This window comes from Orbicella faveolata, unplaced genomic scaffold (genome assembly GCF_042242905.1).
Source record: "Orbicella faveolata isolate gen_17 unplaced genomic scaffold, um_ofav_v1 contig_48, whole genome shotgun sequence".
Lineage (NCBI taxonomy): Eukaryota > Metazoa > Cnidaria > Anthozoa > Scleractinia > Merulinidae > Orbicella > Orbicella faveolata.
Window position 1 is genome coordinate 13,914,485 of NW_028301578.1, and position 15,193 is coordinate 13,929,677.

At 41.9% G+C, this 15,193-nt stretch overlaps 2 protein-coding genes and 1 pseudogene across 2 annotated transcripts; all 3 read left to right on the forward strand.

Moving 5' to 3' along the window:
• The first annotated feature begins 1,781 nt into the window (after positions 1-1,781).
• LOC149096635 (uncharacterized) lies at positions 1,782-4,772 on the forward strand (annotated as a pseudogene).
• An 8,856-nt stretch (positions 4,773-13,628) lies between these two features.
• LOC149096636 (uncharacterized) lies at positions 13,629-14,311 on the forward strand. The gene has a single exon (XM_089281206.1). It carries the CDS (start codon positions 13,644-13,646, stop codon positions 14,298-14,300), a length of 657 nt encoding a protein of 218 aa, XP_089137332.1. The 5' UTR covers positions 13,629-13,643; the 3' UTR covers positions 14,301-14,311.
• Positions 14,312-14,373: 62 nt separating this feature from the next.
• On the forward strand, positions 14,374-14,928 carry LOC149096637 (uncharacterized). The gene has a single exon (XM_089281207.1). It carries the CDS (start codon positions 14,389-14,391, stop codon positions 14,926-14,928), a length of 540 nt encoding a protein of 179 aa, XP_089137333.1. The 5' UTR covers positions 14,374-14,388.
• The last annotated feature ends 265 nt before the right edge of the window (positions 14,929-15,193 follow it).

Here is a 15,193-nt window from a genome sequence, read left to right on the forward strand (position 1 = left end):
GAGAGAGTATTCAATTGCAACATGTTTGCTATCATTGTAGTCTTACTTGTGTGTCTGTTTTAAAGTGTCATCTTTTAGGGATCAACTAAAGCTTGAGTTGTACCCAGATTAGTCTCCTTTAGAGGTTAATTTAAACTTACTGACCTGCATCCTAGACCATGTATGGGAGACGACCTCCCCCCCCCCCCCCCCCCTCCAGGGAATTGAGCATACAGGGAGGCTAAGATTTTTAAGTGATTTTAGAAAACAGTCCTAAAAATACATGTGCTGATTGGTTGAAATCATGTTTCTATAACTCGATGGAAACACAGCACTAGCACGAACTGTTGACGTAATGATGGCGCGAGCAAAGAGAATGAACATTGTGATGATCAAAGTAAACAAGCTGTTTTTCTGTTTTTTAAACTTCTCAGCCAATCTCAAACTAGACTGCAAAACAGTCGTCATCGGACGTTTTTGGAAGGCGCGAAGCGCCGTAAGCGCGATCCTCGCGTGTGAAGCGCGCGAGCCTCACACGCCCGTAAGGCGTGTGAGGCGAGAAAACGTCTCTCCCCATTCTCTCTCGCCATTTTTACACTCGCTCCAGACCTTTCGTTCGAATATTGACCGTCGCCCGCGTTCGCAAAAAATACGACTCTTTTGAATTTTGCAGTCTAATCTCAAACCGTGGTCAAACCAAAACCAAAACCAAAGTAATTGCCTGATTACTTTCGACAGGCAATTGAAAACTGCTCTAACACGCAATAAATAACGTTGACTATAGGCCCTTTGCAGCTAAGCCATCACGTGACCTACTTTTCATAAAATTATGGGCTATAACTTAACGAATGCCAGAAATGGAAAAAGCATGTCGAAAATATCAAAATGGCCAAGTTTGAGGCCCCCATCATCAGAGAATGAGATTTTATGATGGTCTGAATTTTTGAAAGAATAAGAAGATTTGTATGGAAAAATGTTGCTGGAGAGCAAGACCTTGCTCTCCAGCAACATTTTCCATACGAATCCTCTAAATTGTCCGAAAATTCAAACTATGGTATAAACTTACTCGTTTTTTCTTGGGGCCTCAAACTTGGCCATTTTGGTATTTTCGATGCGCTCTTTCCATTTCTGGCATTCTTTTAGTTATAGCCCATAATACAAAAATTTTTTAGGAAAAATGTGGTCACGTGACCCCAGCTGCAAAGGGCCTATTGTACAGACAAAAAAAAATTGATATGAAAATAAACATTCCAGAAGTCTTTTGAAGTATATTTTGACAAATGCTGAACAGCAGACTAATTTTAAATAATTATGTGATGTGATGTACTTAGTGTCCGCTTTATCGAGAGTCAAAACAATAAAATTGTCATTCTGGTACCACGAAAGTCTCCGCAGTCCGTAATAGCGGGAGTCATTTCTAGTCACACTTCGCCAGGGATCTGGATTTTGTCCGTAATAGCGAGCGTCCGTAATAGCGGGGTGCCCGAAGGCGAGAGTCAGAAAAATGGGAGTTAATTTCTTATCATGAATAAGATTTCAAACGAAGAACTTAAATACAAAGTCGGTGGCTGTTTCATTTATGTAATCCTTGAAAGTAGTAAATATGATCTTGATTGGGAAAATATTTCAGATATGTTATGAAACAAGGGTCAGTAACCGATAAACATTTATTCTATTATTAGAGCTGAACCAAGCTGACTATATACTTGAGTCATATCATGGATGCCGCGTCTTGAAATAATAAGTCTAAAGTTTTCAAGTTTGTGTTTTTTTAAGCTGTCTCATTTTTCCTTTTTATCTAAAGCTTTTAAGCAAAGATGTTTAAAAGAACCCTTGCGCTTTTCTAGTCTGACAGAAATGCAGTGACATCCTAGGGTTGAGCGCGTGACCAGAAAGCTTAACATCTAATGAAAGATGAGAAGAGAAGATGAAAGAAGAGGGTCAGACAACAAAGAAGACTGTCAAGACTCACAGAGAGTTAAACTTTATTTTTGTCTTGATATAGTAAAATACAATTTCTTCTGCCCAAATGCACTGCAAGTGGTCGAAAGTCGCTGTCGACAGTGTTGTTGTCGATTTGGCATTTCTCTTTGTCGCTGTCGTAATTTCGCGTGAGCGGTGTCGTCGTTCATGACGTCATTTTAACTCAGATCGATCAGAGCCATACCGCTGTCGGAATTTGCCCCGCAGACAAGGACCTCTTTGTTTTCAATGCCGCTACAGTGAATAATAAAAGAATTGGAAGCCATTTTCTCGAGGATAATGATTATAACTGCCGTTTTGAAAGCCACTATTGGCTTGCTTGTGAATAAAGGCAGAGATAAGGCAGCGGAGAGGCTGAAAGAAGGCGACGTAACAGAACAAAAATTTCGCAGTATGACTGTCCGTGAAATAGACGATATCAAGTCAAAGTTGGATGGATTGTCAAGGAAAGATTTGTTAGCAAGTATCAGCTTCTTTGAGGAAGGAATCGAGCTGCTCTATGAAGTGTTCGATAAAGCAAGGTCCAGTTTCACTAAAGCGTCCTGCTGCGTTACTAACAAATCACTGGACTTCAAATATTTTTGATTAATTTATTTATTTATTTTTACTGTACATTGTTATTAATTCATCTATTTTACCTATCATTATTTATTCAGCTATTGTAAATAAATTTTGGATCATGTATTATGTAGGATCTTATTGTAATTTATTATCTTAGATAGTGCAGGTCCACATCAGGACTTAACGTCTTGCCAATTGATCTGTAACCTGCTTTATCAAATAAATCATGTATGTATGTATGTATGTATGTATGTATGTATGTATGTATGAGGGAGGCGAGGTACCTGTACAAGCAGCCTGTGCTGAAGCGTTTGCTCTCGCCGAAGAAATGCGAAACTTGGAACTTACTGGTCTGGATGAATCAGCTACGAGGGCGCTTGCCAACGCAAAAGAGAGGTTTAAAGATGCTCGCAGGGAAGCGACAAGAGCTTTTAAAAATGAAGCTCTAACAACATCTGACCGCATCCTGGCACTGGAATATCGAGTTATGGCGACAATACTAGAGACAATAGACAATCCTGCGGACGCAATAGCGCCGTGTAGAGTGTGTATCAAAGAAATAAACTGTTTGGTAGCAGTACAGAATAGTTTTAACGTCGAACTCAGGAAAGGCATCATGGCAAGGGTTAATAAGAACGGACGCGGGAAGATCATTTTTAGTGTCTGTCACGTGAATCGTGTCATCCTCGATGTCACGCAAGCAGTCGGTAAAGAGGAACTTTTCTGGATGTGGCCTACAGTTGATACTGAAGAAGGAAACATTGATCCGTTGCGCGACGAAAGGGTAGTTGAAGTTCTTCGTAAGCAGGGCATGGAACACTGTTTGTTAAAATTGCACCATGGTCATTTGGTCAGAAGGGAGTGGAGGAGCACAGGCTTAAAAACCCGCCCGGTATGGCGATGAATTCCAAGGGAGAGTTCATTATAGCTGACGGGGTAATTCTTAAAGTAAAGGTCTTCGACAGAAGAGGACAGTTTATGCATCATGTCAGTCTCCCTGATCATAATGTAGACCAAGAAAGTTTTCTAGTGGTTGATGTCGCCGTCGACATGAACGACAACTTCTATGTACTGGTCAAGTTGTTTAAGCTTCATTATTCAGGATCTGAGTTTGTGGTATCCATGTTTAATCCATCCATGTTGTTTTGGGGAAATGCACCACCAGTTTCCTGTGAAGGTGGAAGTTCACGTCAATAACTCTCCTGCTATGATAGTCGATAGTAAGCGCAAAGTTGTTATAAAGGGCAACAGATATCTTAAGGAAGGTTATGTTGTTGATGTGTACGAGAATGATGGACAATTTGTGCGCAGTTTTGGAGAAGGACTTTTAAGGTGTTCTGTAAACGATCTGGCTCTTGCTAGTGATGACCGTGTTATTGTGTTGGACGGACTCTCCTACGTCCACATGTTCAGTGAACACGGTGACCATCTTTCTAAATTCAAACACACGCTTGGTTCCGCTCTTCCTTATAAACGTACAATTGCATTTCACCATTCAAGTGAACATCTCGTCCTCGCTGATGTAGGACTTCTTTACGTTTACCTGCACATATACACCAAAGATGGCGAGCTTGTACGCAGCACTAAAATCTATGTAGAAGGTATTGGTGAATCCCTAAGACGAATGATAGTGACTGCAGAGGGGCACGTTGCTCTGCTCAATACTCCCGAGTTATTTACTGCACCACGCAACGTGTTCATAGTGTGTTAAAACATAGACTGTTTGCAGCCTCTCTATTTTTCAACGCAGGCGAAAGAAAAAGCAAGCACGAAGCACTTGGGGGTGGGGGCGGGGAGGTGAGCTGTCAGGTCTCCCGTTAACCCTAGGCGTCCAGTTCTCTCGCGATTTCATCCGCGCGTTCAAGATCGAATAAAAATACCAGAAAATAGAGGGCTGTGAACAACTTAATTAAAATAGAATGTGACTGACCCTCAAGGAAATTTGTTCTCATAAGAAAAAAGAAAAAGAAATGTAATATTAATACGACGAAACAATCATTATAATGTATTTTAGGTGTGGTTCAGTTTACTTTGGAAAGATTTCCGAGTTACTGGGCACTGGGACACACGACGGCTGTCGTTACTTTTCTTGTTGAATGTAATGAGCACCCGACTAGATTAGCACTATATAGTGATTTCAGGTGACTAGCAACCAACTTTAAAATAAAGATTTATATCTTTTAAGATGTAATTAAAATTATTGGTGGAATTCTTTTACGAAAGAAAATAAATTTGTTATTGCTTTTGAATTGTTTTCGTTGTTATTATTGTTGTAAACCTGCTGACTCTCCAATACATTTACATGTTCATCGAAGAATTACTATAAGAGGACAGCGTCCCACCTGATACATCGTGCTCTAACAAGTATGGTCAACTCTCTCCCCGTCCCACTCCCTCTCTCAATTAAGCCTGCTACGCGGGGTACTACACACGATTTGCAGTGTGTCAGCGATAATCCACGGTAAAGAAAATAATAATATAATATCCTCTCTAACAAATGAATTTTAAATTAAGCAATTTTGAACGCCAACGCATTGAGTAATGGGAGCACCCACGTATTTCTTTATTTAAATATTGCTATCAATTTTCGTGGAAGATTTTTTACGATGACCCAAGGTGAAAACTGTCTTGGATTTGATTGGAGTTACTCGCTGAACAATTTAATGCTTGAACACCATTAGACATGTTAGTATACATTGAACTCACTATCTCTTTTCTGATCTGACGAAAGCGCACAGTGAATTTTCGAAATCAGCGCCGGTGACGTCATCTAGTGGCTGATTATGCAATAATCACGTCAAGGACACTCAAGGTCACGGGTAATCATGTTATGAATGACCGCGGTGCATGATTTCTAAAGATAATCATGTCGAGTTCGCGCGCTTTGTGTTGCTTGCCGTCAGTGAAGAAGCGAAAACATGACTGTCGTGACCATTTTTTTGTTGTTCAATGTATAATAAAACAATTATTAGATTCGGTTTTTGTGATATCCAGATTAATCAAGGTCCCGGTAAAAAAAGAATCTCATCCAATAATTGTTTATTATGCTCTCTTAGCACTCGAGGGGAAAATCAGCGCGCATAAGTGGAAGAAACCTGGTTGATAAAAAATGGTTTGAATAAAGTGGCTACTTCAAAAAATAAATTTGAACTTTAACATTGGGTATCCAATTTCGGTAAGCATCAGTTCTGAACTTGGTTCCGAGGTTTTCATGAGTAAAGCTACACCGTGAAACAAAACGAAAATAGATAACATCGAAATTAATTACGAGTGATAAAGCATTTCTTTTACTTTATTCTCCTAAAATTCGGATCAAGTTAGCATGTTAATCTGCAGAAATTAGCATGAATATTGTTAAATCCCACGTACTTTCAAAGCCATTTAACACCTTTACATTATCTTCCCAAATGATAGACGTTTCTGGCTTTATCAGTTTTGTGTATGTATCAAATCAGCTCTCCAAACAACTCCCTAATAAGCTGAAAGCAATTTCTTATTTCATTCCGGTCTAATGTAATAGCAATAAGGACTCTTAGCAAACAATTGCCAGGCTCAAGAAGAAATAGTATTGACTGGTATTTTACGAGACAGTAACATTTGCTTCTTAAAATATTTTTTTCTTCACGAATCGGGATTTAGCCTCATTTAAACCTAACTGATTGACAACGTTGGTCATGCTTGAGTGGACCCTCAAAATTGTGAGTACCATCTGAAATCAGTTCTCTGGGTTAGTTTCGGTAATTCTGTTTTTAGATCAGTGAATTTGAATATCATGCTCAGAGCTGAGCGAATGAATTCATAGCTTCATTTCATTTTAATTTGGGACTGGTTGATGTTACTTTTCAAAGCTGCTTTTGACTTTTCGTTTAGTGGTTTGCTTTCTATTGAGAATGCTGCTGGCTCACGTCTTGATTCTTTCAACGCTGTATTTTTCATGTAGGTCAGAAGCAGGTGGGTGTTTTTTAACTTCCATTCATTAATATTTCTCCCACAATTTATTCCCTATTTTTGGACGAAACGGGAGGTCTGGGAACGAATTGAGAACGAACTGAACCTTTTTCTACCTTATTGTTACTGTATTTACGCGATTTTCAAATAATCGCGAAATTTAAGTCCCGCAGAAAAGATTTTCGCGAGATTTTAGACCCTGCTATGTAATTCTTTAATCAATGTCATCGTCACTTTACACATAATTATCTTGTTCATGTTCTCTATTTAAAGTTCGGCGTTCCAAAAAGTCTTCGCCTGAATCAATATCATCTTCTTACAGCAGTTCTTGTAAGATATCCTTGGTGCAGTCGTCAAAAAATCAAATCCTATCTGGCTTCTTGTAACTTCAGTATTTTGACAATTTTCGCGAAATTTAGTTCCTTTTAACGTACTTTTTTGGCCAAATCGCGACATTTCAGTCTCACCAAATATCCCGATGCCATTTTCGCAAAATTAATTTCCCACGAAAATAAGTAACAATAAGAAAGGTCTTGGATCGTTGCAGTCGTCTTACTGGTAGTAAGGACGCTTTGGGCAGGCTGAGAACTAAGAACGTTCGATATTTGGCAAACTTTCTTACACTCCAGAACCCGGTGGGGGGGGGGGGGGGGGACTCACATATAAAAGGACGGGTGTGCTCGTCGTATCTTCTAGGTGTTAAAAAGCGGTTTTGATAACTCTTAGGGTGTTCAGCCTCAAAAGGTCCACAGTGGGAGCTTTAGCGGTATCTTTTAGGGTGTTGAGCCGAAAAGAATATGACAGGAGATAATGTGTTATTTTAGGATTGGTACCTCTTAGGGGTGAAAGAAATTTCAAGCCACACCCACAAAGCAGGATCTTGTTACCTCTTAGCTGTTCTTTTCAAAATTTCCAACGAGAACTCTGTAATTTTTATACGGGAGTTCCTCCCCCCCCGCCCCCCCATTCCCCGGGCTCCAGAGTCTTGTCAACTGGTGATTGTAACTTCCTATTTCGTTGGAGGTAAAAACTAACGAAATATCCGGCTTATGTGTCATTTTCTTAACACAGATATTGAATCTACTTTTACTGCTCGCCTGGATGTTCCATGCTCTCCTCCCCAGATCTTCGACATCACTTTTAACGCGATCCTGATTGGCCATGTGAATTCCAGACAGGAAGTGTTTTCAGAGCTGCAATGCATAGACGCATGCGTGCGCAGACACTCGTGCATAGCATACAACATGGAAATTGCGGGCTCGGGTTTCCAGTGCACAACTCTAGGTATGATTGAAAGGACTGAAATAAAGGTGGGAGCAGCTTACAGAACTTTTGACCGGAAAAGCATCGAGAACGTTTGTGAGAGTCCTCCTTATGCTTTTATACATTTCCTATTCTATAAGCTGAGATGGCTTGACTTAATATATAGAGATATAATTGTCCTTGCGCGATCAAGCTTTTTGTTCTCGTTACCTCCAAGTTTGCATCTGTGTGGATATTTTGAGAAGAAAGTAGAAGCTGATCATGATTTTTAGAGCCGGATACTCTATTGCTAGATGTTCTTTAGGTCACTGTATGTGCTAATAACTTTCTTAGGTTTTCAGGCAAAATGCGTGATTTGGAATTTATCCACCCCTCCTTTAGTTTTCTTCAGCTGGGAAGTAAAAACAAAGTGGTACGCAGCTGGGTCCTCAGAAGCAGGAAATGCTTCAACACTTAGAGAATCACCCTCAGAGATATCAGAAATAAGCAACTTTGTAGAAAATTGCGGCGAAAGACCGCAAGGTGAAGAGGCTAGTCAGAAAGCCTCGACTGTAATCTTGGTACTTGATCTAGGAAACTTATAAATGTTCTTATGTACTTTGTGTCTTTTATTTATATTTTTATAGTTTCTCTTCCAACGTGCTGAGTGTGACAGCGGTGTTGTTCAGCAGAGACCTTTCACTCATTCCGTTACACCACCAAGCCCAGAGTAATAATCGTGACTCCTTTCACCCTAGCGTGAAATTAAAGTAAATTAAACTAAACATTTCGGACACCAACGCATTGACCAAGGAGAAACACTTAATGTATTGATCCTTTTCAAGTTGGTCAGAATAACATTTCTATTTTTTTTTTCTGTTGTCATCAACAAAAAAAGTTTTTGTTGGTCAGTTCCTTAGTTATTAGCCTTTGAGGTAGCTTTGCCGCAAAAACTAATTTTTGGGATCTCATATTGCTTGATGGAGGGAATTTTACTATAAATTCAGAGAAAAACCGTTAAAGCTAACTATTTTAGAAAACCAAAAGATGTGGATGAAATTCTCGTGAAAGATGAAACCCCAGTGTGAGAACATTAAAAAAAAGAATTATGGCGCAGTATCTTCATATGGTATTTGTCATTATTCTAGTAATACTTCTAGGTACAATACAGATAACTGCTCTGTAAGAAGCACTTAAAGATAGAATGAAGGGTCTTTTCAACAGGGGGTAATGTTGCTATGGTAACTGATCATGCCATAAGATTGCCATAAAAGTTCATCAACGTCTGGTCTTTGTAATATTGATTTGTATCAGTATAGCTGTTGGAAAAGTGCTGGAAACTGTCGCCAGCCTCGTTAAGGGAGAGCGTTGTCTGGAAGAATTAGACATGAAGTACAAGTTCATATGTGTAAATAAATTTATTACCTATTCCTTGAAATTAGTGCAATTAGTGCAGACATTTCAGCTTTAACGAGCCCCCTCCCCTCCCCTCTTCTGCACCCGCTCTTGCCAGCTTAGTTCTCAACACAATCTAAATATATGAAAGTTCATATATTGCGGAGAAAGATATAAAGACATGATTGATCATCGCAGTTATGCACACAACTTAAGCGAACCCATGACCTCTGCGATACCGCTGCAGTGCTCTACCAACTGAGCTATCAAGTCAACTGGGAGTTGGTCATTTTGTTAGTGATCTTTCATATATTCACTTCTATTCACTTGTATTCTTCACCATCTAAGGGTATATTGCGAACTCACAATATGACCAGCTCCCAGTTGGCTTGATAGTTCAGGTGGTAGAGCACTGCTCCGGTATCGCCAAGGTCATGCATTCCAATTCGGTTTAAGCCTGAATTTTTTCAGGCTTAATTTCACAACTGTTTAGTTGTGTGCATAACTGGGCGGGATGGTCAATCCTTTTTCATATTTAATTCTCAATGTTGATTACAAGTAAATCATACTAAATAACTGCTACACAATAGCACGAATACCACAGCTGTCACAATTGACATGCACTGTTCACAGCCCTCTATTTTCTCGTATTATTCCATCGTTAAACGCGCAGATTGAATTAATTCTCAATGTTGATTATAAGTAAATCACACTAAATAACTGCTACACAATAGCAAGAATACCACAGCTGTCACAGTTGACATGGACTGTTCACAGTCCTCCATTTGCTCGTATTATTCCATCGTTAAACGCGCAGATGGGATCGGGAGAGAATTGGACGTCAGCGCAAAACAAAAGACTTGACTGGGTAGGGAACCCCCACCCCCCACCCCCGCGTGCTTTGCGCACGCTTCGCTCGCTCTTTCTTTTGCTTGCGTCAATAGAGAGGCTGTGAACAGTCTACATTTAACAAAATCTGACAAGTTGTGAAGCTTTAAGTTCAAAACAGACCCTTCCATGAAGTTAGAGGTTTGTTTGTTTCTATTTGTAAAACAGTTCTGAACGTGAGCTACAATCAAGTAAAGTTCTATGCCAATATTGTTAGTAAAGAAGATGGCTTATATTTATTTTTTATTTGCACAAGATCATCATTATTACAACACTTCATATTGCAATGAAATTAATACAATCCTGGGCAGGAAGTCTCAGAAGCCTTTTTAGGCTTATCTACGAGACCCCCTTTACTGCCTGATAAGACAAGTCTGGCGGTCTATGATTTACAGATCCTGTACATTGATTTACAGATTCATGCATACGTTATATTGGTATTGATTATACTTCTGTAAACTATTCGTAAGAATATGATTTTTTAATTTTCGCTTAAAAGTTGATTTACACTGGATACTTTTTAGATCACTTGGTAAGCTGTTGTATAAGTAGTATAGGACGCTCATATGAGCGGTAACCAATCAGGAGCCGAGAAAGGCAATAGGCTATTGTTTGGAGAACAATGGACGCTATTGTTTTCCACATCCAAGATGGCCGCCACAAATTTCAGCCAATCAGGAGCCGAATTAAGAACAATGGATGCTATTGTTTTCCAAATCCAAGATGGTCGCCACAAATTTCAGCCAATCAGGAGCCGAATTAAGAATTCAAGATGGCGGCGCCCACGAAAGTCGGCCATGTTGGAAAACAGCCCACCAGCCTCGACGGAGGACTGGGATCGGTCTCACGGATTTCCATGGTGACACAAATCACGCCAGGGTCACGCAAAAAATGTCATGCAACTTCAAAATCGATACTTACAGTGTCCTGTGGTCCTAAACGACAGAGGTCCATCCAACAAGCGGCCATGATGGAGACTGAGAGACTTGTGTCCGAGGCACTTATATACCTTTCTATTCGTTCCAAAGCATCCTGGGACGGTGACCTCATCGGGAACCAATCCTAGACTTGCCCCACTCCCTTCGCAGTCGAAGGGGTAAAAATAGGGATAAGGGGGTACTCCCCGTTCCAAAGCATCCTGGGCTGGTGACCTCATCGGGAACCAATCTTAGACTTGCCCCACTCCCTTCGCGGTCGAAGGGGTAAAAATTGGGGTGAGGGGGTACTCCCCGTTCCAAAGCATCGTGGGACGGTGACCTCATCGGGAACCAATCCTAGATTCGTCCCACTCCCTTCTCGGCCAAAGGGGTAAAATAGGGATAAGGGGGTACTCCCTCTTAGTCTGCTATTTAAAACCTTCACACGTTTTGAAAAGGACCAAAACAAAGTTTGTTGACTCACGAAATGGAAGTTAGAAGAAGTCGAAGACTACTAGGATTGACCCCGAAGTAGATGAGTTCAAGGACAAATGTTTCATCTGTCAAGGCGACCTTGTCATTGACTCCTTGACTCGATGTAGTGCGAAAACGTATTGCTGTGGAAAATTTTTGCACAAGAGATGTTTGCAACAGGAGTTACAATACTCAGATAAGTGCGGACATTGCAAAACCTCAAATCCTCGGGGGAATGAAGATGAGGCACAACTTTCACCTTGGGAGGAGGTGGTACGAGAGAGGATTACCAACGCAACGAATGCCATCAATAGGTATCGGCGAGGGGGACGGCCTTATCATATTCACAATCGTAATATTGTTTCGTGGAGGACCTTGCCGTACCACGCGAGTCTTTCCATCTGGTTTGAATTTTATACAAGACTCACCATCTTCGTGCAGCAAAGGGGAAACGCTACCCTGTACATCCATGCCTATGTCAACTTGCCGTGGATGACCATTACTCGGTCAATAAGACAGACGGTGTATGAAATGTTCAGTAGAAACATCCCAACGGAAGTAATGCTCTGCGTACACGAAGTAAAGTTTAGGTTATTGTTCCTGTCGTGGCTGCACTACGACGCTGAGGATGAAGTGATTATCAACGGATTAACTCTTCGGTCATCTTTTTCACCCCCCATTTACCCTGAAGACACAGCTTGGGTGTAACGTATAACTTTTATTGTAACTCAAAAAACTCGTAAAACAAAACAAAAACAAAAACAAAGAGTCTGAGTCTTTATAACGTTTATTGAATAATGATAATAAAAATAAGAACATGAGCTCCGAAAGAGAATTGGTTACAATTTTTAACTCCTTAACTCTTGACCGTCGGTATTCCACAAAGTGTTGGGAACTAAACTCGTTTCCAGTTTCACAGACTCCTAGTCCCTGGCCCCAAAACGCACGATATTCTGCCCTAGTTTTCTTTGCTTTTGGTCATGAAGTCTTTGCCTGATCCGTTCCTTATTCTTGGCATAGTAACTTCTCCAATACTCGTTGATCCGTTCCCTGTTGTTTTTACAGTATTGTCTTCGATAATTTCTGATATGCTCCTTGTTCTGTTGACAATAGGCTCTCTGGCTGCTGGCGAGTCGTTCCTTGTTGTTTTCATACCATCTTTTACGACACCACCACCACCTCATCCACTACCCCCACATTTACCACCACCACCACCACCTACACCACCACCGCCACCACCACCACCACCACCACCACATTTACCACCACCACCACATCCAGCACCACATCCACCACCACCACATTCACCACCACCGCCACCACCGCCGCCACCACCACCACATTCACTACCACCGCCACATTTACCGCCACCACCACATGCACCATCACTACCACCATATTCACCACCACCACCTCCTATATCACCACCACATGTACCACCACCGCCGCATCCACCACATTCATCCCCACAGCCACATCCACCACCTACACCACCACCACCTACACCACCACCACCACCACCACATTTACCACCACCACCAAATTTCCCACCACATCGACCTCCACCGCCACCACCACCACTGCCACATCCACCACATTTACCACCACCACCACCACATCCACCACATTCACCACCACCACCACCACATCCACCACATTCACCACCACCACTGCATCCACCACCACCACCACCTACACCACCACCACACTTACCACCACCACCACATTTACCACCGCCACCACCACCACCACCACCACCACATTTACCACCGCCAACACCACCGCATCCACCACCACCACCACCTACACCACCACCACATTTACCACCGCCACCACCACCACCGCTACATCCACCACATTTACCACCACAGTCACATCCATTACCTACACCACCACCACCGCATCCACCACCACCACATTCACCACATTCACCACAACCACCACATCCATTACCTGCACCACCACCACATTCACCATCACCACCACCACCACCACCGCCTCCACCACACTCGTCAACTCGATCATTAATCATGTATAAAACTAAGGCATTAACTGCCTCAATTCATTTTGAGTCAAACTAGCAAGGAGTCATGTCCCTTTATTGTCGATATTGTCATAGACTATTCTCCCGTGCAGACAGTAGAATTCGTCACGAAAAACATAGTTGTCAAAGCAGTGGATCAGAAAAGACACGAGATGTCCCAAATATCACATTTCCTACCGAAAAGCACCATGGGATCCCCGGGTAGAATAGAAATGGGAGAAGCGTTTCAGTTCAAGACACCCTCCAGTATTTTGATCGTGGGCCCTTCTGGTTGTGGCGAGACTTGTTTTACCGAATCGTTACTCTTGGATCACTTGGAAGAATTGTTTGTAAACCCTCCCACTACGATTCATTATTGCTACGGGGCGTGGCAAGACGGATTTAGAGACATGGAAGACGCTGGTGTGCAATTTCACGAAGGGATTCCAGAGTCAGACCATCTCAAGTCATGGTTTCCGAAGGGTGGATTACTCGTACTGGACGATCTGATGGCAGAGGGAGGTGAGGACAAAGCGTTGCTAGACTTATTCACCAAACACTCTCATCATCAAAATATCACCGTGTTGTACTTGTGCCAAGACATGTTTCCACCAGGGAAATACGCCAAGAGTATTTCCAGGAACGCCCACTACATCGTAGCCTTCAAAAATCCGAGAGATCAATTAGGGATGAAGAATTTACTGCTTCAAGCTTTTCCCACTTGCTGGCAAGACATGATGGACGCGTATCAAAAAGTGACCGAACGACCGTTTGGGTACACGGTCCTGGATTTACATCCCGCCAGTGATGACAGGAAACGCGTGTTTAGTCACCTCATGACGCACGAAGGATACCCACGCTGGCATCGAAGAAAGAGAGAGGATGTCTGATCATTGCCCAAAATGGTATATAAAACATCAGTTTAATCGACTCGGTTCATTTGAAGTACGTGGTCTTGGGTGAAGGTCGACGAGAATCATGGATGATCGTTCAACAGATATTTTTGGCCCTGTGGAAGATAACAATGATGAGAACGTTGAAGAGGACGAAGAGGTGGATGAAGAGGAGCCTGAAGAGGAACAGGAAGAAGATGAAGATAGTAGCAGCTCCGAAGAGGAAGAAGAAGCGGACGACGATGAACCAGATCCGTGGAGTCCGCTACGTCAAAACGTCGGGGAAGACGTCAAAGAAACCTACCTGAAGGAAGTCCAGCAGTTCCTGGATAAGGGAAAATCCCAAAACTATGCCGAAAATGCTGCTTTCAACGTCCTATTACCTGTAAGTAGAAGAAGGCTACGAAGGACTTACTTAGAGCGTCTAAAATGGACTCACCGTATCAAACACGACGCAATACACCGTAAAGTCATGAAGACTCTTCGACGCTTTATTGAGGAAGACGACATGGATTTTGACGAAGCGGCCGAGTCGGCAGTGGCAAAACGAAAATTCCTGCTAAACAGACTAATGCGGAAGAAGTTACTCCCCGACGATGATGACGAAGAGGAAGTAGAAGAATAGGTTAAGACCTGAATTAGCCATGTGACTCTTATAAGAGTGTGTGATTCCAGGGTTTTAGTCATTATTTGTAAGACGCCACACATGCAAGATGAATTGCTCCAATCAACTGTCAGGGAATGACCAGAGGGTTGTCTGTAAAAAGGCCTACCACAAAAAATATTATGCCAAGAACAAACAGCGAATCCTGGCCCAACAAAAGAGATATCGTGCAGAGAACGTCGGGATTCTCAAAACCCGTCGTAAAAGATGGTATGAAAACAACAAG

Bases quoted from the DNA above. Each gene is read 5' to 3' on its own strand.
- LOC149096636 (XM_089281206.1), top strand. From the start codon at position 13,644: ATGGGAGAAGCGTTTCAGTTCAAGACACCCTCCAGTATTTTGATCGTG.
- LOC149096637 (XM_089281207.1), top strand. From the start codon at position 14,389: ATGGATGATCGTTCAACAGATATTTTTGGCCCTGTGGAAGATAACAAT.